This window comes from Bison bison, unplaced genomic scaffold (assembly GCF_000754665.1).
Source record: "Bison bison bison isolate TAMUID 2011002044 unplaced genomic scaffold, Bison_UMD1.0 scf7180017864263, whole genome shotgun sequence".
Lineage (NCBI taxonomy): Eukaryota > Metazoa > Chordata > Mammalia > Artiodactyla > Bovidae > Bison > Bison bison.
The window spans coordinates 5880977-5903278 of NW_011494835.1; the positions used below are offsets into that span (position 1 = coordinate 5880977).

The 22302-nt window shown below is 36.6% G+C and overlaps 1 protein-coding gene across 1 annotated transcript in view; it reads left to right on the top strand.

The window, feature by feature from the left end:
• Positions 1–22296, top strand: part of PPP3CA (protein phosphatase 3, catalytic subunit, alpha isozyme) — a 150435-nt gene extending 128139 nt beyond the window's left edge. The window contains exons 10-12 of the mRNA XM_010848290.1: positions 13882–13966; positions 15700–15797; positions 22070–22296. Coding sequence (XP_010846592.1) covers positions 13882–13966; positions 15700–15797; positions 22070–22266 — 380 coding nt within the window. The 3' untranslated portion in view covers positions 22267–22296. The remainder of the gene's footprint in view (positions 1–13881; positions 13967–15699; positions 15798–22069) is intronic.
• Positions 22297–22302: the final 6 nt, after the last annotated feature.

Sequence of the window (22302 nt, forward strand, 5' to 3'; positions counted from 1 at the left end):
TGTTGAAAATAAAATACAAAACTTCTGTTATCTTGTAAAGTTTTGAGGCAGTTTAATGCCAACTGAATGTCTTTTGAGGATCTGGTTTATATGTATCGGGGTCTTTGATTCCTGTTTCCACTTCTGATTTTGGATGATAAAAGGATAGTCTGGTTTTAATTTGGGTTTGTTATTCCCCAGTATATGTCAGCGAAGAACGAAGTCCAAGTAGATGTATCTCATTTAGTAGTTAATTCTCATTAATGAAGAAGACTAATTTCAGAGCACGGATTAGTAAGTGATTCCAAAGTGTGTGGAGTGGGGGGCAGAAAAGCTGACAGAAATCAAGCAATCTCCATCACAAAGCTTTCTTTACTGTTCAGTATTATAATAAGGAAGTCTGGAATAGCCTTAAAAGCCTAATGACAGTTCATGAGTTAGAAATATTTATTTGGAACTTTCTTTTTGTCTAAAATCTTAGACTCTGAGATCACTATCTTATATATATGTATATGTACATATATGTAAGCAAATTATGTTTGAGACGGTGCTATGTGATAAGTCTGGCTAACACGAAAGAACTGTGGAGGTAAAACTGAAATCCTGTAGAATAAGAAAGAAAAAATAATAAAAACTAATACATTTCAAGCCAAGTATAGTTTCAAGCTGCCCTGGAAAGACTTAGGACTAAATTAGAATTTATGTCTCTGCTTTCATCTAAAGGAATAAACCACATGGCGGAACTCTTGTCCTTTATCCACGTTTTTGCCTTATCCTAATGTTAACCACAGGCAAGTCACCGAATATGGAATCAGAGCAGTTTTTTGCATGCCTCTACGAAACCATGTAAATTGTATACAAGAAAATTATCTTCCATCATCTGCTTTGGATTATTAGATAATTCTTCAAATCTAATATCACAGGTTCCAGAGTGTCTCCCCACTGCTTTCTGTCTAACTTTAAAAAATTATGCAGAACGTTTTAAAGTGCGAAGTTGGAAATTAGTAGGACTTATGTGACATCTTACTGGTCCTTGAGGAATACCTCTTTAAGGACTCGGGTAAATCATTTTCTACCAAAGCTGTATTTGTTTGCCATGATGAGTGTCTGAGATGAATGTCATCTTAAAAACTCCCTTCTGCTTTGTGCGTCTGGCAGCACATATACGGAGAACCATTAGCTTAGAGCTCTTCCTATGGCTGTAATCACTGTCATTTCTGAGCAGCTGATTTCAGCATCTCACATTTCAGGTTCCCAATCTGAAGGAAAAAAAAAAAAATTATGTCCTATAATAATTGGCAGTTTGGGAGCAAAAGTATTACATTTAATATGAAAAAATTCAAAGAAATGTTTAGACATATTACCAAACAAGAGCTCTGAGGGCACAGTGGCCATATGATTCTTGTTCTATCAACTCTTAGCATAACCTGCCGTCATCTTAAAAGCTGTGTTTGAGAAAAAGCAAATACTTTTTCCAAGCTTGGAAAAATGCTTGGAGAAAGAACAAAGGATGAGTTGGGTTATAATTTAGAAACTGAATACAGTATTTCAAGGTTGAGGTGATTAGATTGGAACAATGATAGTTTCAATAATAAAAGGAAGAGGGAGCTATTCCAGAGAGCGGCCAAGGACTTACAACTATGGAATCAGTGGGCAAAGGAAACCGAAGCAGGTTTGGATGGTTCAAACCTTGGTACCTAGGAGGATGAAAACAGTTATGGAAAAACTTCATCCGTTTCAGGAGAAAGATGAGTTTAGTGTCGCAATCCCCAACCTTTTTGGCACCAGAAACCTGTTTCATGGAAGACAGTTTTTCCACGGGCCAGGGATGTGTGTGGAGGGGTGTTGGTGGGGGCAGGGGGAAGAGGCTGGTTTAAGGATGGTTCAAGCGCATCACGTTTATTCTGCACTTTATTTCCATTGTTATTATATCAGCTCCACCTCAGGTCATCAGGCATTATATCCCGAAAGTTGGGAACCCTTGGTTTAGTGACAGACATGAGTTTGAGTAAAAGTGACATGGCTCTGGAAACATCCAAACAGGATTTGGAAATGGAGCCCTGGAATTTGGGAATGAAACTGGAGCAGGTGACTGAGGCTTTGTGTTAAAAGTCACAATTGAACCTACTAAGAGTCAAATGTGCCTCCAAAGTTACTGACGTGGAAGGAAACATCAGAAAATTGAGCACTGGTCAGGAAAAGTATCCCTTCTTTATGAAGCTGAAGAAAGACAAACAAATGAAATAGAGAAAAGAGTGATGAGGGAAAGACAGTGAGAACCAGGATTGTGGAGCAGTTCAAGCAGCAGCTGTTTAAAAATATTTGCACCAAATGCATAAAAATTACTATGAGATATAAATCTTACCAGAAAACCAGAAAATGAAATATTAGGCTGTCATTTGGTCAGATAAAAGATTATTGGAAAGAGGCAAATAGCAAAATTTGTTTAATGTTTATAATAGCTAAAACAGAAAATTGAAATTATTTTCTAAAAAGCCAAATACTAAAATAAAACTCAAAGCACTTCAATTTTTATATCATGGTATATTTCTATTTTATTTTCTACATTATTTTTAAATTTCTATATAAAATATTCATAGAATACCATATCTGTATGTTCAGTGGTAAATAAACACATGGTCTCTGCCTTCACTGAGCTGAGAGTATAGTACAATAAGAAACCAATTTTAAATAGGTTGCTTTCACAGAGATTTAGATGGTTGGAGGAAGGAGTGTAAATTAGAATAAAATATTTGATAGTTGGAGGAAACGTAAGGACATCTTTCTTGTTCTCTTCTGATGAAGGAAAGAAAAACACTTTGTGTATTTTACTGTTTTAAGAAGTATGACCATGTGAGAAATCCATGTAATTTTTCCAAAAACTTACATGTCAAAGATGGATATCAGCTTATCAGTTTTAAGTTCTCGTATCTTTTTAAAAATACCTGAATTTGCATTATGTAATTGGAGAAAGGAAAGGAAGACATCTATAAAAAGAAAGACTAGTCAATATTTTGTAAAAGTCTTTGTGGTTGCTTGTCATACTTTTGTTAATTACTTTCCAGTTTATTGTTAATTTTTTAAAATTAATATTTCAGTGTGTGATTTAGAGGCTAAATCAGTTTGGTCACATAAATGTATCCTTTGTACTTTGTTCCCTTCATAGTACAAGTAACTGCCTTTTTTCATCATGATTATGCTATAAAAAGGAAACAAAATTTATATCCAGTATATTATTAAAACTGAAACATGTCTAAAAATGTACACAGATATTTACTAGATACTAGGGTATAAATTCCCATCCATATATAGGGCTATTAATATTTGGGGGCCTGAACTACCAAACAAGATGCCTGGGTAGCCATCATAGTGTAGCCAGTATCATCAAGTCTGACTTTTTGTGATTACAATAATGAAAATCTTTTTAAATTGCCAACTTAAATGATATAATAACACAGATATTAAAGGTACTTTTTTCTCTTCTTAATACTACATGATTTTGCACAAATGAGTTTATTAGCTGGCATAATTTCACATTACAGAAAATGCAGACTTTGCAGAATGAACTAAACGTTATATACAGCTCTCTCCCTATTAATAAGTAAGTGTGTTAGTTGCTCAATCATGTCCAACTCTCTGCAGCCCCATAGACCATAGCTTGCCAGGCTCCTCTGTCCATGGGATTCTGTAGGCAAGAATACTGCAGTGGGTTGCCATTTCCTTCTCCAGGGGATTTTCCTGACCCAGGGATTGAACCTGGGTCTCCTACATTGCAGGCAGATGCTTTAACCTGTGAGACACCAGGGAAGCACCACTTTCTTTGTAGTAAAGCATTTTGTGGGTCCAACTTCTTAATCTGAAGATTGTACTTAGAATAATTACTAATTGATTGAACAATGGCAGAGTTGTTATAAGTCCAAGGTTTGTAAAACATTCTCTTTATAGTTGTTTGATCTCAAGTGGCATGTTTAAAGGCTATATGAAAAGCTTTAATAAATGCTCAGAAAATCTAAAGTTTAAAAATATTTTTCTATCAGGGTAGTCTACTCTTGCTCTCCTAAAAATCAACTTTTCCCCTTCGTTTTTACTCTTAGCTTATGAGAAGCTATGACATTTCATCCAGTTTTTCTCAGAATTTTAAAGAAACAGAAATCTTGATTTTATTTGGTCGCCCATCTTTGTGGAATGGTCTTTTTTTTTTTTTTGACTCAAGGCCATTAGCATCCTGGCTTCTATTCTTCCCTAGTGAACTAACATCGTCTGTGGTCCGGCCTTTAGCCAGTGTTTAGCACAAAACACAACTGAGGCCACCAACTAGGCAATTTGATATTAATGAAGATCACACGATCGGCCTTTTAATTTACAGTGAGAAATGCTACTGTTAGAAGAACTGGACTGTTCACCTCTGCACAAGCATTTGCTTCTTAATATAAAGAAAAGACATTTTTGAGTATCATGTATCAAAGATCTGTGCTAAGTGCTTCAGCAGGTAGCATGGTACCTGGCACTGGTCTAAATGCATTCTTCCAGCATTTAGTATGTATGCCCAATTAGGTCCTTAATAAGTACATTGTTCAACTGTTATATCCTCATCTATATTCAGAATAATCCTTGATAGGTTAAACATCCAGGCATTATGAGTGTTTCTTCTATAGGCAATACATCTCCATTATTAGCTTGACACTTGTTATTTCATCTTATTTTGCTTTTATTTTCATTGTCAGTTCATAAAATCGATGCATGTCTGTTATGATAATGAAGTCAATCCAAAATGGCATTTCACATGCTACTAGTTTCCACTTGGGCAAATATAGATAAACTGAAATGTCCTCTGTAAGGCATAAGCTGAATATGTGAGAGTATCTCAAAAAATAACCAAGCTTCCTAATCTAAAGTCTAATTTTTACCCAAGTTATAATTATGCTTATAGCCAATTTCTGCAGCTATACCAGGGAATCATTGAACAGATGGAACACAGTGTCTCAGAGAACAAAAGTCCGTGGAATCAAATTAACACTTGGAAATGAAAGTAGCTTTTAACTATGTATTTAAGATAACCAAATAATGACAGTTATTTGACATTTAGGAGTAGTCTGTACATTTTTAAGACTTCCTATCCAAAGAATCCAGTTATGTTTTATGACAAGAGAAATTAGAATAAATATTCTAGACTGTGCTGGCCTTTTTAAAAATCCGCTACACAGGAGAGTCTTTTTATTTAAAAAATATACATATTTTCAAGGATCCTCTGATGCTTTCAAAATGATATGTAAGACAGACTAGCCCTATGCCAAATATCACACCATTGTAGGGCCTATTACATGCTGAGATTTTAGTTGAGCTAAAAAACATATGGAAGAAATTCAGAATATGTGGTTTGGAGTGGTTTGGAACGAGTAGTCATTATGTCTCAATTTTATCACCTATAGATATTTGATATAGTATTGTTAGAATCAAAATTAGGTATTCCACACATTTTAGGTTGTAGTCCTCAAAAAGATCAATTTTTACAGAGATTTTTTAATTTGTTATTTTGAAGGTGTTTTTCTCCAATAGAATAACCTACATAAGCACACACACAGCTATTATGGGAGGAGCAACACCTCCAATCTCATTGAACTAGGTTAAACCAGCACTGACCCTAAATGGATCAACAATGCAGGATTCTCCAGTTATGGCTGGTCAAGGAGATCTTCCAACAGCTATCACCTGTAGAAATTGGGTGATATAATTCTTGATAGAGCAGTTATCTTCATGCCAGAGTATTTGGACTACTGGGATTCCCCAAAGGGATTTCAAGAGGAGTAAGGGAATCCATTTTTACATCCTCAGCCTACATGTGTCTTCATTCCTAAAGACGATCAGCCTGGGACCTCATCAGATGCAAGCTCACTGCAGTCTTTCCTTTGCCACCTCCTCATTCATTCTCAGTTGCTTTTCTCTTATTTTAGCAGAAAGGCATGGGCCTCCCTATTAGTCACTGTGAACACTGCCCAGAGCACTAAAACTAAGAGACAATGGAAAAACTCAGTGCCTAGGAAGTCTCCTTAATCAAGGCAGTGTAACTGCCCTTTCATCCTTATCATTAAGGGATAGGTTCAATCAAATTATATCTCTGTTTTTTTTTAATATTCTTGAACATTGACCATATACTTGTGCTACTGGGTTCAGTTATGTACTTCTAATAATCGTGATTTTGATTACAAAAGAAGTTGTAAGACGTAAGGCCTCATTGTCTTAGGAAATTTTTTAAAATAAATTTAAAATTTTAAACATATCTTTTGGAAGAAAAGTATAATGTGATAAAATAGTGTATATAATATACTAAAGTAAAATCAGGAAAATCGAAATGGAAATGCAATTTCAAAGAAAAAAGGACCAACATGAGAATTTTTTCTTTGAAAGGATGATGATAGGATGACATTGCTGTGTTATTTATATACCACTGGTTTTTTTTTTAAAAAGTAGTATTGTCAGTTCATTTTAAAATGGCAATGTTTACAACATTATGTATTCCACATAATTATTTAAACTTGGAGGTGAGAATAATATTCTTTGGGGGATAGTCTTTTGTAGATGCATAAGTGAAAACAAGGTAAAGATTGCATCATTATAGCCAGTCCATCAGAGTGGACACAGTTTCTCAGAGCTTATGATACTGTCCCTAATTCCCAGGACTCAAGGGCCTAGTGGTACAGACAAACGTAGTGAAGCGCTTGTCAAGCTCACCACAGCCAAGGGCAAAACTGAGTAAATGTTTAAGTAATTTCTGTACAATGTCACTTTGTTGAATATAGAAGCTCAAGACTTGTTATTGTTAAACTAGGTCAGAGAAAGAAACGACAAGAAAATAAGTTTTAGGCACATGGTTTGGCTCCAAGCCTTATGGGGGCCAGTTCGGAAAACGTGTCCTCCCATAAATGATCATAAATGATGATTTCATCATCATTTGTCCAGAGCTATAAAGACAAATTATGCAAAGTTTTTAGACGCTTCTGAAGACATGCTCTGTCTTTGCGTGGTATCCTATTTCCAAAGTGCTGATTTTGGATGGAAACCTTTTGTCTTAAATGTACACAACAAAAGATCTTATTATCTCAACACCTTAGGCTTTGTTCCATCAATAACCTTTATTCAAATTCAGTAATTGCCCTATGTGTCGAAAAATAAAACCTGGAGACATGTCTAAACTCTGCTTAAAAGTAATGAATCATAATAAAATTTTACTTTCCAGTGGCATAAGTTTCTTACAGAGAGGCACTTCATTTCCGTTAACAAATTTGAAAAAGTGAGTTTTCTATATTATTTTCTGATTTTGAATTAAAAGATTTAAGATATTTGAAGCCTATCAGTAAGAATATAGTTCTTAAACTATATCTTTCTTCTGAAAAAGTGTGAGATGTTAATATATATACACTCCTTTTAATATAATGTATTTGATTTAAAGACATGTGCTATGGATACACTTGTTAAAAGTCATTCAAAGAAAGAAGCCTAAATAATAAAACATTTGAGGCCAGTGTAAAAATGAAGTTGAACTGTCCCAGTACTTTCTCCATTAAATATTAAGCACTCAATTTTTTGAAAACAGCTTTTTTACCTTCTAATAATACGAAAATATTCCTATTTTATAAGATATTTAAGTGTAAAACTTTTATGTAGCTCATCATTTTCACTTCTTACAGTTTCAAAAAGGTATCAGAAGCAATTAGATTCTGTTGAATTGGGCTTAATCAACAAAATCTTAGCAGTCCAGATTCCCCCGGCAGCTGGTTGGAGAAGAGCAGGGATGGAGGTCACGGCACTGAGGACTTTTCTTCCTGACGGCCTTTGTTGAGTTCATGCATCCTTCATGTAACACAAAGAAAAGGAGGGATGGAGAGACTCCTGTTCTTAAAACTGCTATCTCGCTTTTCTCTCAAAAGCAAGCTTCTTCCAGATAAAATGGTGTGTTTGTTTTTTCTTTTTTTTTTTTTTCACATTTTATTATGAAATGTTTCAGACATAAAGGAATGTTGAAAGAATTGTATAGTCCTGTCCCCATCACGTACTTTTTACAATTAACATTTGGGTATATTTGCTTTGTCACATCTCTGTCTCTCTACCCAGCCATCAGTCTGTCTTTTTCTTTCTTTCTTTTCTTTCTTTCTTTCTTTTTCTTTCTTTCTTTGGAAAAGGGGTGGGTAAGTGCAAAGTATGTTCTCTATACCTCTATGATGAGTACAAAAAGTGAAATGAAAGTGTTTGTTCCTTAGTCACGTCCAACTCTTTGAAACACCTTGAACTGTAGCCCACCAGGCTCCTCAGTCCGTGGAATTCTTCAGGCAAGAATACTGGAGTGGGTTGCCATGCCCTTCTCCAGGGGATCTTCCTGACCAAGGGACTGAACCCAGGTCTCCTGCATTGCAGCAGATTCTTTACCTTCTGAGCCACTGGGGCTTATATCTAAATGTTTTCTTTGTTCCTAGCACTACGCTAAAGCCTTTACAGTTTAGCCCCAGGCATGCCCTGCTTCTCTTCCCACACTACCCACACCCCAGTGTACCCAAACTCGATGTGTGCCAGACATCTCACCCATCATCTGAATATTTCATGGATTCTTGCAGCTTCCACGTGTTTGAAAATTCTCGTCCTTCTGTGGAGACTTTTCCCTCCTCTTTAACTCTTACTTATCCTTTAGGATCCTTCAGCTGTCACCATTTGGGTGAACATTTTCCTCCAGACAATTAACACCTACTTCCAGTGGTAAATGTTTAACAACCCATCACTGCAGAAAGAAAATGGCCCTCGTTTGTAGGACTTGCAGATTTTGTTGGTATAAATTCTCTTCCCTACCGCTGGTTTCAAGCTACGGACAGGAAGTTCGTTACTGAACAGGGAGTTTAAGAAGAGATGGGCTCAGTGCACTCTCTCCAGCTGACAGCAGCGCTCCCCACTCCACGGCCTCCTCCTCTCTCACCCTTGTCATGTGTGCTGTTGGTGATCCAGTGATCTCCTAAAGCAGAAACCATGCTTCACTCCTATTTCCGTTGCTAGCTGTTAGCTCACGGCAGGCTATAGAATAACAAAGGATTCACAAGAACACGTAATGAATAATACATGATTTGGGTACTAAATTATATTCTATAGAGTACCTTCCACACTGCTGATTCAGTTAAAACAGGAATTACAGTAGTCACTCAATGGATGGATGGGAACAGCGAGCCATAGGGAGCTAGGGTCTGTAATGTGTGGCCGGTAGCGCATGTGTTAGAACCTGTCTTTGCCCTGGCACTTGACCGCTCGTCGCTGTGAAGCTGCTGCAAGTTTCCAGTTCCCTTCAGAGCCTGTCAGCATTCACTCAGCAGGCCATTTGGCATAGGTACCTTCCAAACTCCACGAGGAGTCAGCAGGGCACTGAGTTAAGGTCAGGAAGGACACATGGTAAAAGCGGATCTTTAAAGATTCCCTTGGTCTGTACATTAACCTCTGAGGAAAATGGAGTGTGCCAGAGTGCCTAGCTTTTGAAAATAGTAGCATAATACCCCAGGCATAAAAGAAGATTAGAACTTAAAAGGTAAAGCAAGAGACAGGCCCCCCAAAAAAGTGATAATTATTTGAATGGAAACACAAAATGTAATTTTACTTAAAATTGCTCATTGTTTTTAACCTTATGAAAGATTGCCTCTCAGTTTTGGACTTTCAAATTAAAATAAGTGATTATATTCTTCTCTGAAAATTTGTTAACAGTAGTTGCCTATTAAAAATTGTTTAATGCTTGGGCTTCTTGGGCTTCCGTGCTGGCTCAGATTGATAAAGAATCTGCCTGCAGTGCAGGAGACAGTGATCCACTGGTTGAGACTCTGCGCTCCCAATACAGGGAGCACAGGTTCAATCCCTGGCTGGGGAACTAAGATCCGGCATGCTATATGTTTAACATAAAAAGTATTTTTTGTGCCCTCGTTATTCCATATTCTGAATTTTAAGTTGAGCTACTGTGATACATTTCTACAACCTAAACAGAGTTAAGTTCCAAGAATGTTAAACGTGACATTGTATTTGCATGTCACAGCTAGTAAAAGTCTGAAAATGTGCATTTTTCCTTGACCTTTCTATAGAATTACAGACTGTTGAGGGTTTGCAATTGAGCCTAAGTATTTAAATAAGAGTTTTAATGAATAACAATACTAAATATGCAAGAACCTTTATATCTGAACTTAGTTCTATCCTGCTGTTGTTCAGCTTCTCTAAGTTTAATTACATATTAATTCAAATATTTTATTTGAATATTTTACATTTTCATGGGTTGTAAATGTGTAGTATTCGTTTTGATTTTGATTATGTGGAATATAGAGAAGGTAATTGCCCAGGATAAAGCTTTGAGATATTCACTTTAAGGTGTCTTCTTACTGTTCTTTGCTTAAGTTCACTGACTTTTTGAGTAAATACATTTGAATTTTATAAAAGATGTACTAAAACCTCTTACTTACCAGGGTTACTGAGAAATCTAGAGAGATAGCATCTCTTCATTAAGATGAATTACTTACCATTACCATATGCTGTGAATTACTGTTTGTTGGGAACACGGCCATGAATACATAAAGTATACCTGCTCTGTACCCTCTATAGTACTCTCCAGTAAGTCCCTGGGTCTGAAAAATAAGGAATCCTAAACTGGCTCTGTCAGAATGTTCTTTTACATTTAAAATTCCACAGTTATTTGAGCATTTTTCTGAGTTCCCTGGCTCATACTGAACTGAAAAGCACGGCTCTGCGTAATTTGTTTCTCTTCCTTTCCTGTTAGTTTCTTTGTTTTCGTTGCTCTGGTTATGGTTTTTACAAGTCCTTTAATGAAAATGTTCTAAGAGATTAGCCTTCTCAGATACTTCTCACTTACTTGACTTGACTTTTCCCCCTTCTCATTCCTCTTAAATATACCCAATTACACTTCTAGACTACTCCTTGCTGCTTTTCTTGTTGTGCTGCTAAATATAGTCACTAGTTTTGGAGTCCTCCCACATGTTCCATTCCTTGTGTCTGTTGGATTGATTTTATGATCTGGCCATACTGTTTTTGGAGAGGGTCAGACTCTTTCCCCTTACTTAGCACATCATGACTTCTGACAGACGGGGTCAGTCAGACTGGGGAATATTAAGCCTAGGGTTGTAGTAGCACACCAGTTAGTCAGACTGATGCAGGATTTAACTGAACAACTAAAAAAAATATGTAGGAAAACCACTGTAAGGCGACTAATTGCTACCCCACATTTTTTCCCCCTTAACAAATGTCCTTTGGTAGTCTTAAATGTCCTTTAGTAGATCATAAATCATCTAAAATTCAAGCACAGAAGCTTTAAACTTTCAAATGGCCTCTAGGACAGGTTTTATGTAAAGAATCACAATTGGACATCATAGATAATAACTAAATATTATTAGAAACTCAGAATAAAGTTTTAGGGAGGTCCAATAAAGTTTTAGGCACACTCCATTTTCTCCTCCAAAATTCTGACCAATTAACAGACTTAATTAACAGAACCAATTATAAATGAGAATCCATGTTTCTACTTGGTTATCAGAAACACAGGATTGTAGCTTAGTCGAGCTATTCTGCCTGCAAATGAGTGAAATAAGTTTAAGTCCATATGGGAGAAAGCCATAAGTTCTGGTTTGAGAGATGAGTATTTTTTAACACCAAATAAAAATCCCATTATCTGGATGGACCACAGTAGATTCACCTACTAAAGGAAATCTTTCTTGCTTCCATTTTGGCAATTATGAACAAAATTAGTATAGACATCTGTGTACAGGAGTTTGTGTGGACATAAGTTTTCAACTCTCTTGGAAAAATACCAAGGAGCAAGAGACAGAACAAGCCTGTGTGCGTTTCAAGATCCTGCTAGCATCACTTTTGCTAATGTTGCTTTACCCAAAGCAAGACACGTGGCCACGCCCAGATTGGGAGTAGGGAAGTGATGGGGAAAAATAGATGCAAACCAGTTAGATGTGTTGGGGGATACCTTCTATGGTGTCATTGTCACTAGAGAAAAAGAAATAGACAAAAATAGGGGCTGGGTGAGGGCTTTTAAGTCAGAGAAAAGAGGAAACCAGCTCCCAGGTACACAGCTTCTAAGGTAGTATCACCTCTGACAAATTAACCCACCCAGAAGAAAAAAGTGACCCATTATATTTTCACTTCCTTGGGGTGAATAGAAAATCAGAGGCCTTTTTCTAGCCATTTCCAAATTGTGTGACTGTTGCTGTAAGTTTTCTTTCTTATAGAAGTGTTAGGTCAGTGATTAATTGTTTGGCCCTTATCAAACAATGAAAAAGATTTCAAATCCAATTCTTAGAAGTCATAAGAAACAGCAAAAATATTTCCTTCAAAAAAAGGTCATAAAGCTTGGACTTACCATGAATTAAGAGATCAAAATGTATACCAATTATCACCTTTAGACCAGTCTCTGAACAAACTGTGTGATAACTGTTGAATTACAAACATTTCTGATATTATCTGATATGGTCTGCTAAGAATATTTTGTTATATTCCTATTAGTGGCAGTAGAATTAGAAAGAAAATCTGCTTGTATTAACACTTTCTACAAAGTCCCATATGTTTACAAAGGATATCTTATCCCTTTTGGCTTCCCCAGTGGCTCAGCAGTAAAGAGCCTGCCTGCAGTGCAGGAGACACAGGAGATTCGAGTTTGATCCCTAGGTTGGGAAGATTGCCTGGAAGAGGAAATGGCAACCTACTCCAGTATTCTTGCCTGGGAAATTCCATGGACAGAGGAGCCTGATAGGCTACAACAGTCCATAGGGTCCCAAACAGTCAGACATGACTGAGTGATTGAGCATGCATGCCATCCCTTTTACTTTGACATATAAAAATCTTAAAAAGAGAACTTTTTTTTTCTGTTTTGCACTTCTTCAAACATTACCTTGAAAATTTAAAAAGAAATAAAATAGATTCACTAAAGATCATATAGCATTATTCTAAAACTATATAAAAATATATAAAAAGCAAAAATGTTTATAATAACAGCAACCTATGTAGATTGACTTTTTTAAATTTGGAAAATGCAGTCAGTGGTAAAACTTAGACTTATGTGTAACTTTTCTACATAAGTGCTAAAATACAAACTATGTTCCACCCTCTCTCACTAAATCCAGTTCAGTAGTTTTCTGCTTTTTCTTCTAGAATTTGTGCAGTAACCAGTAGATGAAAGAGTATCAAGTGCTAAAACAAATGTTTTACGGCCATTGATACTATAAATATTATAAATACTATAAATACTCCCAGGGAACATAAGGGGTTAAGAGACTCCCTAGTTTGATCACTTCAAAGGACAACTTTTGCAAAAGAAGTTTCCTAAAGTAGTCTCCAAGCATGGAGACCGGAAATGAGTAGAAGATCCTGGTGACTCACTTCCTCTTCGTGCCAGTACACGTTCCCTTTGTATAAATAGAAGAGGACAGGAACCTGCCTCATTGGAAATCTCAAAAGTTGCTCTTTGGCATTTTGAGAACCTGTAAAGTGTCACAGGCAAGCATTTATGCCTGGAAGCATAAGCTTTTGAACTTGATTCACAGATAAATCCTTGGTTTAGTCACTAAGTCATATCTGACTCTTGCAACCCCATGGACTGTAGCCTGCCAGGCTCCTTTGTCCATGGGATTACCCAGGCAAGAATACTGGAGTGGGTTGCTGTTTCCTTCCCCAGGGCATTTTCCCAACCCAGGGGTCAACCTGGGTCTCCTGCATTGCAGGTGGATTCTTTACTGACTGAGCCATCAGGGAAGCCCAAGGGGAACAAAAAACAAACCTGATTTGGCTTACAGCAGTTTGTTATATATGTAAACTAGTCAACTAGTTAGAGTTCAATAAAAAGTCACCTGACTTCTCAACTATGTTTTTAAAATGCAGGAGCAACGGCTGCAGCCAGGAAGGAGGTGATAAGAAATAAGATCCGAGCCATCGGCAAGATGGCCAGAGTGTTCTCGGTTCTCAGGTGAGATCATGGTCCTCTGCTCTGTTTTGCCTTGATTATATGTCACTGAATAGTGTCTTAATACTTTAGTCTGGTCATTTAAATATATTATTAGAAACTATTTTCTTTTCTTTAATTATATTTTAAATGGATTTGTTAGTTCCTCACTATTTTAGTCAAATTGAAATCTATTAAATTATTTCTGTAGAGAAAGCCTGTAAGTGGTCTGCTTCACATTTTATGCCCTCTATGTGCTGCAGCACTTTAAAACATTTATTTCACAATAGATTCAACATATTATAAAATAGAACAGCTATTATAATCCTATTTTTCATTCACTCCCTGCAGTAAAAGACGAATCTACCAGGTGTATTTCACAAGATTTCTAGGAAATGAACATGAACCATAAAGCTTGTTTATGAAAATCTATATTATTCAAATAAATCATTGAGAATGAAAAGATTATTTAGTTTCATTTCCCATATGTTAGTTATTTTTTACATGGATCATGCATCATGTTGTTATTATGCATGGACTTAAGAAAACAAATATTTTCTTAAAAAGGATTAACTACTCTTTACTTAAATTCGGTTATCTATTCTTAGATAATGCAAAGTATATTTCTCCTCAAATGATTACTTTAATCTACAGTATGATTATATGTGAGGAGTATAAAAACAATTCACAATTACAGTATTAACAAGGGTAAATAGGACTGTCTTGGGGAAAAGTCCATCTCCACATTGTATAATATCATATTCTAATTTTTGCCAGATTTTTTCCAACTCTTTTTCATGGAGTAGCTACAGTGGCTCTTTTGATTTCCGCTTCTTGCTATTTCTATCTCACTCCTGGTAGAGTCACTAAAGAGTAATTTAGTGATTTGATACCTAAAGCAGGGAGCCGTGAGCAGGATGAAAAGCACCATCATCCTTTCCCAGAGACACCAGATCAAAGTCAGTAATAACTGTGCAGGAGCAGCCAAATCTTGAAAAGTCATGTTAAAGCTGAAAATAGAGCATAGTTGCTCCCTGCGGCCTGATGAATGAGGCCACCTTTGCTCTAATGCTTTACATTCCTCACTGAACTTGCAGGACTCATTCATTCCTTCTAAGTAATAAAACTTAAAGCAGCAATTATGTATCATGAAGAAAAAAATTAAATAAAACAATGTAATAAAACTTGAAGCAGCAATTATATATCATGAAAAAAAATTCAAGTATAGTAACTAAGAGGATAATCCATAGGTCAGATTTTTTTAAATCTCCCTTTTTCTGTCTGGTTTTCTCTCCCAAGTCAAATCAGCCCTACTTATTTTGTTGAGCCTTAGCAGTAAAACTTATAACAGCTCTTTCCCTGGCTCTTTTTTTTTTTTTTAACATATTTATGGTGTCATGGAAGATACCCAGCAACACTTCGTTTTGTGACACCTGGTTACAAAATCAGAATTGTTTTCCATATCTTCAGGATTCAGAAGCATGTGAACCCCTGACAGTTTTATAATTCCCAGCTTTATCTTAGCAGTCATGTCATTTGCGTAACATGACTTCTATATGAATGTGTGAAAATACAGTGTGTTCTAAGTAAAAAAGGGGAAAACAACAACAACAAGGGAGCCAAGGAAGAGGTCCATGTGAGTTCTTTTTTTTTTTTCAATGTGCGTTCTTATATACATTTTTTCCCTGTAAGTCTGATCTTTTTCTTGAAAGAAAATAAAAAGTAATGTCCCCTCCGCCCCCATTGTGCCTTTGCAGAGAAGAGAGTGAGAGTGTGCTGACGCTGAAAGGCCTGACGCCCACAGGCATGCTTCCCAGCGGCGTGCTTTCTGGAGGGAAACAAACCCTGCAAAGCGGTAAGCAGGCCCATTGGTGCACCCTGCGCTGGCACCTCAATCGCTCTGTCATTAGAGCCCTGACTTACTCATCCATTTAAGTCTTGGTCTTCAGTTCTTCTCAGCTGAAAGGGCTGAAACCGCCCCCCATCAGTTTGACCAGTCATGCCCCAAGTGGTAGCTCCTTCATTCGCTAGAATGTGGTCCTTACCCCACCCCCATGTCCTCATTTGCACACTAATCAGGCTTTCAGGCCTCACTGTAAGACAGCTCATTTAGCTCACCTACATGCCCTATAGGTTTGACCACTTGGAACCAAGCAGTTGCTAAAAACAACTTGTTAATTACATGTTTATTAAATGTGCTGGTTATCTACTGGAGTGAGGAAATAAACACATGCACACGTAAAAATACATATGTAAGTATAGGATTCAGTGGAGAATGGAAGAAGAGTATACAAGGATGATCTTGTTTTGAATAGAAGTTGAAGTCAAAGGTGTCTTTCCTCTGACTTACTCATCAAAACTTGAGAGTGATTAGAATCATATTTCATTTTTTAAAAAGGATGAAAACATTTCCTTGAAGATAGCTCTTGTATTAAAATCTATAGTTTTTTGAATAAGTAAGTGCTATCCAATAGAACTTTTTGTGATGGTGGAAATATCTCTATCTGTACAGGAGCCACTGACAACATATGGCTATTGAGTGTTTGAAATATAACTGTACAACTGGAAATATTTTGTACAACTTGAAATATATTTGAAATATAACTTATACAACTGAGAAACTGTATTTTACCTAGCTTTCGTTACTTTGATTTAAATAACCATATGTGGTTAGTGGCTACTGTATTAGACAGCCCAGTCAATGTGCTCTTTTACTTTTGTTACTTTTGTTATCTATTTTTACCAGTATTTTCATTAATTAAAGTACCATTTCAGCATACTTTATGGAAATTTTGCTTTTAGATTAGACCCTAACAGAAAAAAAATGAAAACAAAAATAGGCTCTAAGGTTTTAAAACAGTCTCAGCCTCTTGCTTATTTTCCTGTATCTTTCCCTGAATCTTTTTTTTGTGTGTGTGTGTTTTCTTTTCTATTCCTGTCCCTCAGTCTGGAAGATCCTGGTATTCCTATGGTTATGTTATTTAGGTACAGCTCTTCTACACAGAGTGATGCCCCGGTTCATGGATGCGGTACTGCTAAACGGTCACCTCCTAGCAGCATCACTAAAATTTTCTTTATTTTCATGTGAATTTATTCCAACATCAATGTATTTGAGTTTCCACCAAAAGAAAAAAAATTTCTAAATGAGAGTAGGAAAATATCACAGTAAATAAATAAATAAATCCCCTATTTAATGTATAGCTAAAAAAATTATTTTAGTAACTTTGAAGGAAAAAAATCAAAAATTTTCCCACCAAAGTAAACATGCTCTAAGAACACTGGCATATTTCTTTATCATATGCATCATAATTTATATGCACGAAATGCACAGCTACCTAATTAACTAAAACCTGCATAGTTTCTGAGAAGCACAGTTTTACAGTACAGCGAGTGTATTATCAGAAACTATGGATCACAGTTGCTTTAGAAGAATACACTTAATAATGGACAGTACACATGTCTAATATGTGTTGGTGCTGGTGCAACTCCAGATTCTTTTGCTTTACTTTTAAATTTAAGTGACTTGAGTTCTTACAATTCTTTGTTTTGTTTTCAGATTTTCACCTGTATTTTAACCTGGAATTTTTAGTTGTTCTGTTGTTTTATTTTAGATCCATTTGTTTGCCATTTGGTGTTGAACTTACACACACTCAAGCACATACCCACAGCAGACATAAGGTTTTACAACCTTGTTAGTCCTGAGAATTTGAAAAGTCAGTGTATACTTTGAATGATGTACACAAATACAGTTTCAGAATTCATTGTCTGATTCGCTTAAATTTGTCTAAAAGGGGGAAACTACTTAAAGTTGTACTGTTTGGTTTTTCGCCATAGCGGTAACCATCATACATTTTTATCATAAGGAATTTAGAATGCACTGTAAGTAAATTATAGTGCACATTTGGCAGTTGCTCTAGTCTTAAAACCTTAAATTAGAAGAAACATGCAAATTAAAGTCAAGGGGTAGGATTTTAATATTAAACATTTTGAAATTACAGAGTTTTGCATTTTAGCACTCAATTAGGGAAATATCCCCTAACCTTGATAACATAGAAAAACTCATGCACCTGTATAGCAAGAATATAGACCCTAAGCTTATTATAAAAATTGCTGATAAAGCAATGGGCTTTTAAAGTTTTGCCTCTGAAATATGCTGAGGTTTCAGTATTTAGACTGACTTTTCTTTAAAATGCTAATAGAATTATTGCTGCTACTGGCATGCTACCACTTGATGGTAACATTTCAAGAGTTTTGTTTCTAAAAATAATATTCCGGTGAGGAAAACTGATTGTAAACTGGGTTACCTGGCAGAAGACATCCAGACTATCCCATCCCCTTCCTCTTCCTTTTTCCTTTTTCCCTCACACTTGAAACATGTTCAGTGTTTATCTTTAGAGTCATATGTGTCATCAACTCGGAGGCAGCTCTTAATTTTCATGCCCCCTGCTTTTCCATTCTACTAGGAAATTGTGCTATTTAATATTAAATAGTGTGAATTATTCCACTGACAATATGGCAGTGCTTCAAGTTTTGCCATTTGGGGGGACATTTTAAAACTGTAAATCACCAGTCATAGCAGTGGATTTTTTCATACTTCACGTGAGTCAGATGCACATTTTCGATTGACCTAGTCCCTTGTAGATTCAATCTAAGTCAAAGAAACCTTTCCTGAGTGTTTTCCTAAAGGGTTAATCTTGTGGTCATTTATTTAGTGAGCAAAATCCAAAGCGGTTCACTCAGATATGTGTATCCAGCTCATTAAAAAAAAAAAACAAACATCATTTTCGTGGGTTTTTTTCTTTTCTTTCTTTTTAGCATTTCTGTTTTGTTGTCTGTGCCAGAATCCAGCACTTACAGGAACACTAATCATCTTAGCTCCCTTGATCGTCACTGATTTGTTCTTAGAGTTAAAAATCCTCTGCTCATTTTTCTCATTCATTTTGCACCCCCTTTCTTCTCTTCAGCTACTGTTGAGGCTATTGAGGCTGATGAAGGTAAATTGGCCAGTCCCCTTTCTGTTGTACCTGCAACAGATAAGGGCTCTGCTGGGTGTATTCATTTCTTTCTTTCTTTTTTTTCTTTTTTTTTTTTTTTTTTTTTTGCTGTAGCTTGTAAAGAGTGTGTGGGTGTTGGGCTAACAGTTGTGGCTCAGTATTAACCAAAATGTTCTTGCTTTAAAGGGGAAAATGTCCTTTTCTGGTTTGTTTGTTTGTTTTTTTCCCTTAAAGCTATGTTTGACTTTGTATATAATGATCCTAGTATAATCACAGAAAACAAAAGGATAACAGATCTTGAACATGTGGGGTGGGGGTTATGGCAGCCGTTTTGACAAACAATAGATAAAACAATATTCTTTGAGCTGAACCATGTCCCTCCCTCAAATCACTTTCAGTCAGTACTGAAAAGGAGAGGATAAAAATAGCTTTATGAAATCTAGTCTTCAGAAATTTCTAGCAAAAAACAAAAGTTCACTTGAATAGTGCTTTGTTGTAGTTCAACGTTAATTTTTGTCTCTAAAAAAATATCCCAAGAGACAGCTGTATTCAAGATAAACAGTTCTGCTAGTCTTATGAAATTTTAACCTACTGGCATTTGTAGGACAGCTAGCACCACCAAGATATTTTAAAGAGTTCAAAAATATCTAGTGGCCGTGGAAGTGACCGGTAACAAGCATAGTGAATATTGTCATCACTCAGCTGGTTAATGTCCACTGAGTGTCTGCTTTGCACCATGCACTGTGCTGCGAGCCTCAGGAGAATCGAGATACACACATCACTGACTGCGCCCCAGCCCTGCTCAGTGACAACAGAGTGGACCTCTCGCAATTTCTTTTGTGCTCTTTAAATGTCAAGTTACGAGAGAACTGCTTATCCAAATAGTTTTGAATATGATACATACCATATCCCCTGAAAATTTTAAAAAGAATAATTTGAAGTTCCCCTTTAAAACAAAATTCTTCAGTTGTATTTTGTTCTTGCAAGATAATGTTTCATTGTTCCCAAAATTGTGTGATATGTTCCTTTGATATGATGTAAAATGTGCCACTTTAGACTCTCTCATTTGTATGTGATTTGGATATAGTAGGGGAAATGATAGCACTGTAAGAGAAAATACAACTGTTTCCTAAATAGCAGTGAATAAACTGCTATTTATGTGGGAATTCTCTATTCCTCTTGGCAAATTCTAATCTGCAGTGTGCATTCTCGTTGATAGTTTGGCTGTTTTCTGTGGTTTCTGTGACTCTGTGTTGTGTTAAGTATACTACCAATGTAAATTGCTAATACCCATTGTCTGACCAGCAGCTACAGCAGAGCACACATTCTTCCAGACCAGCGCAGACAGAATGGTTAGAAACGGAGCCCTATTCCAGACGTAGCCCTTGTTCTTGCTAGATTTTGAAATTCTATGCTCCCACTCTATTGGCTTTTCAAACCTTACACAACCTAAAAAAGAGATTGCACTTTTACCATTTCAATTCATAAAATCGCATCATCAATTATGATGACTAACTTTTTATATTTATTCATTATGATGAAATGATATTCACAGTAGTTTAGCAAAACAGTAGATACTGCTTTGTCCCTGAAAATCACTGAGTTCATTTTCAGGGTGGGTGCTCATTAGACAGCTCTGTTATTTTTGTGATTTCTGACTGAATTAGCGAAGAATTAAAAAGCTTTGCTTTGGGCCTTGGTCTTTCCCCATTTCCCTATCTTCTTCCTCTCATAGTTGACTAATCACCATGATGCTAACCTTTAAAATGCAGAGGGGGAACGAACTGTTTCTCATCGTTTAACGAGTTTGGAAGCAACTGTGTCTATCTTTTAAGAATCTCATCCATACTAATGAAAAGCACTGTACATTTGTGTGGGAGTGGCTAGCAAAGTTTCGGCTTGAAACTGCTTTCCTTTTTTTCTCAAATAGGGTAGGAAGGATAAAGGTACAATGAAATTGTCCTTCATCAGCCATGGAGATGCAGCCCAATTCAACACTGGTGATTGGCCCTTCAGTGTCTGGCTTGCGTTTTCACAGGGAGTAAAGCAATCTGGTGTTCCCCATTTATGTATGGTTCCCCATTTATGTACTTTATTTTCAGCTCACTGGTTGGTGCACCCATTGAAGAAAACCTTAAGTCTCTCGTGCAAATGCTTTATCTATCTCTGGAGCATAGTAGGATACCTGGAAAAAAAAAAAAATCAAATATCAGTGCTCCCCTTTTGAAAATTCCATGTTTTCATTGGATAAGGCCCAAACCATTCCCATTCATTTTTGCAAAATGTTTTCCCTTTGTGATTTGTGAACCATCGCTTAATATCTACATTGATCTACTAAGAAAGAGTTTTTCTTTAATTTATGCAGTAGACCAGATGAACATCAGTTTGGCCTGTTTGCTGCTGACGGAAAGACCAAATTTTTCTGCTTAGTGATCTGATCTTGATTTTTCTCAATTTCTTTTACCTTGTCATCCACTCCACATATTTCCTAAGTTGAGTGGAGAAGCAGGTGTTTATAATTTCTTTTTTTTTTTTTCATGCCACCGTTGAATTGTTTGCCAAGAAAATCTCTCCGGGATGCTGAGATGGCATGGAAATGCCCCAAGTTCATTCCTTTTGTAGCTCCTTTTAGTTTCTGCTGTAGGCTCTTTACTAGATTTTTAGGTCTAGCTGCTTCAGTGAGTCTACTGAATTTGCCATTACTAGCACAATGGAATAGTCAAAGTAGGGCCATGTCCTGCCCCTCTGGGTTAGGGCATTTAATACAGTAATTGTGCCAAGGATGTGGCCAGTGGATGCTGGGCCTAGAGACCTCTTACTGGTAGCAAGCTTCCTTTTTATATACCACTTCGTGGATCTAACCATTCATGAAGACAAGAAAAACTTTACATCTTACTAACTTGAAGAGGACATTTTGGTTGGCAAGAGACATTGGCTGTTACCAAACCTCTCGGTTATCTTCGGGTATGGTAAGGAGTCTGTTGTGTTGTGTTCAGGTCCCGTCACGTTGTTCTCTACTAAAGGATTCCCTCTCTCACTGCGAAATTTCTAACATCACCTGATGCAACAGCTGTGCCCTTTGTGTTCCTCTGGCTAACCCTGATTTTTCTTTTCTTAATGATTTTCCGTTTAGCTATCAAAGGATTTTCACCACAACATAAGATCACTAGCTTCGAGGAGGCCAAGGGCTTAGACCGAATTAACGAGAGGATGCCACCTCGCAGAGATGCCATGCCCTCTGACGCCAACCTTAACTCCATCAACAAGGCTCTCGCCTCAGAGACTAACGGCACGGACAGCAATGGCAGTAATAGCAGCAATATCCAGTGACCACTTCCTGTTCACCTTTTTTTTTTTTTTTTTTTT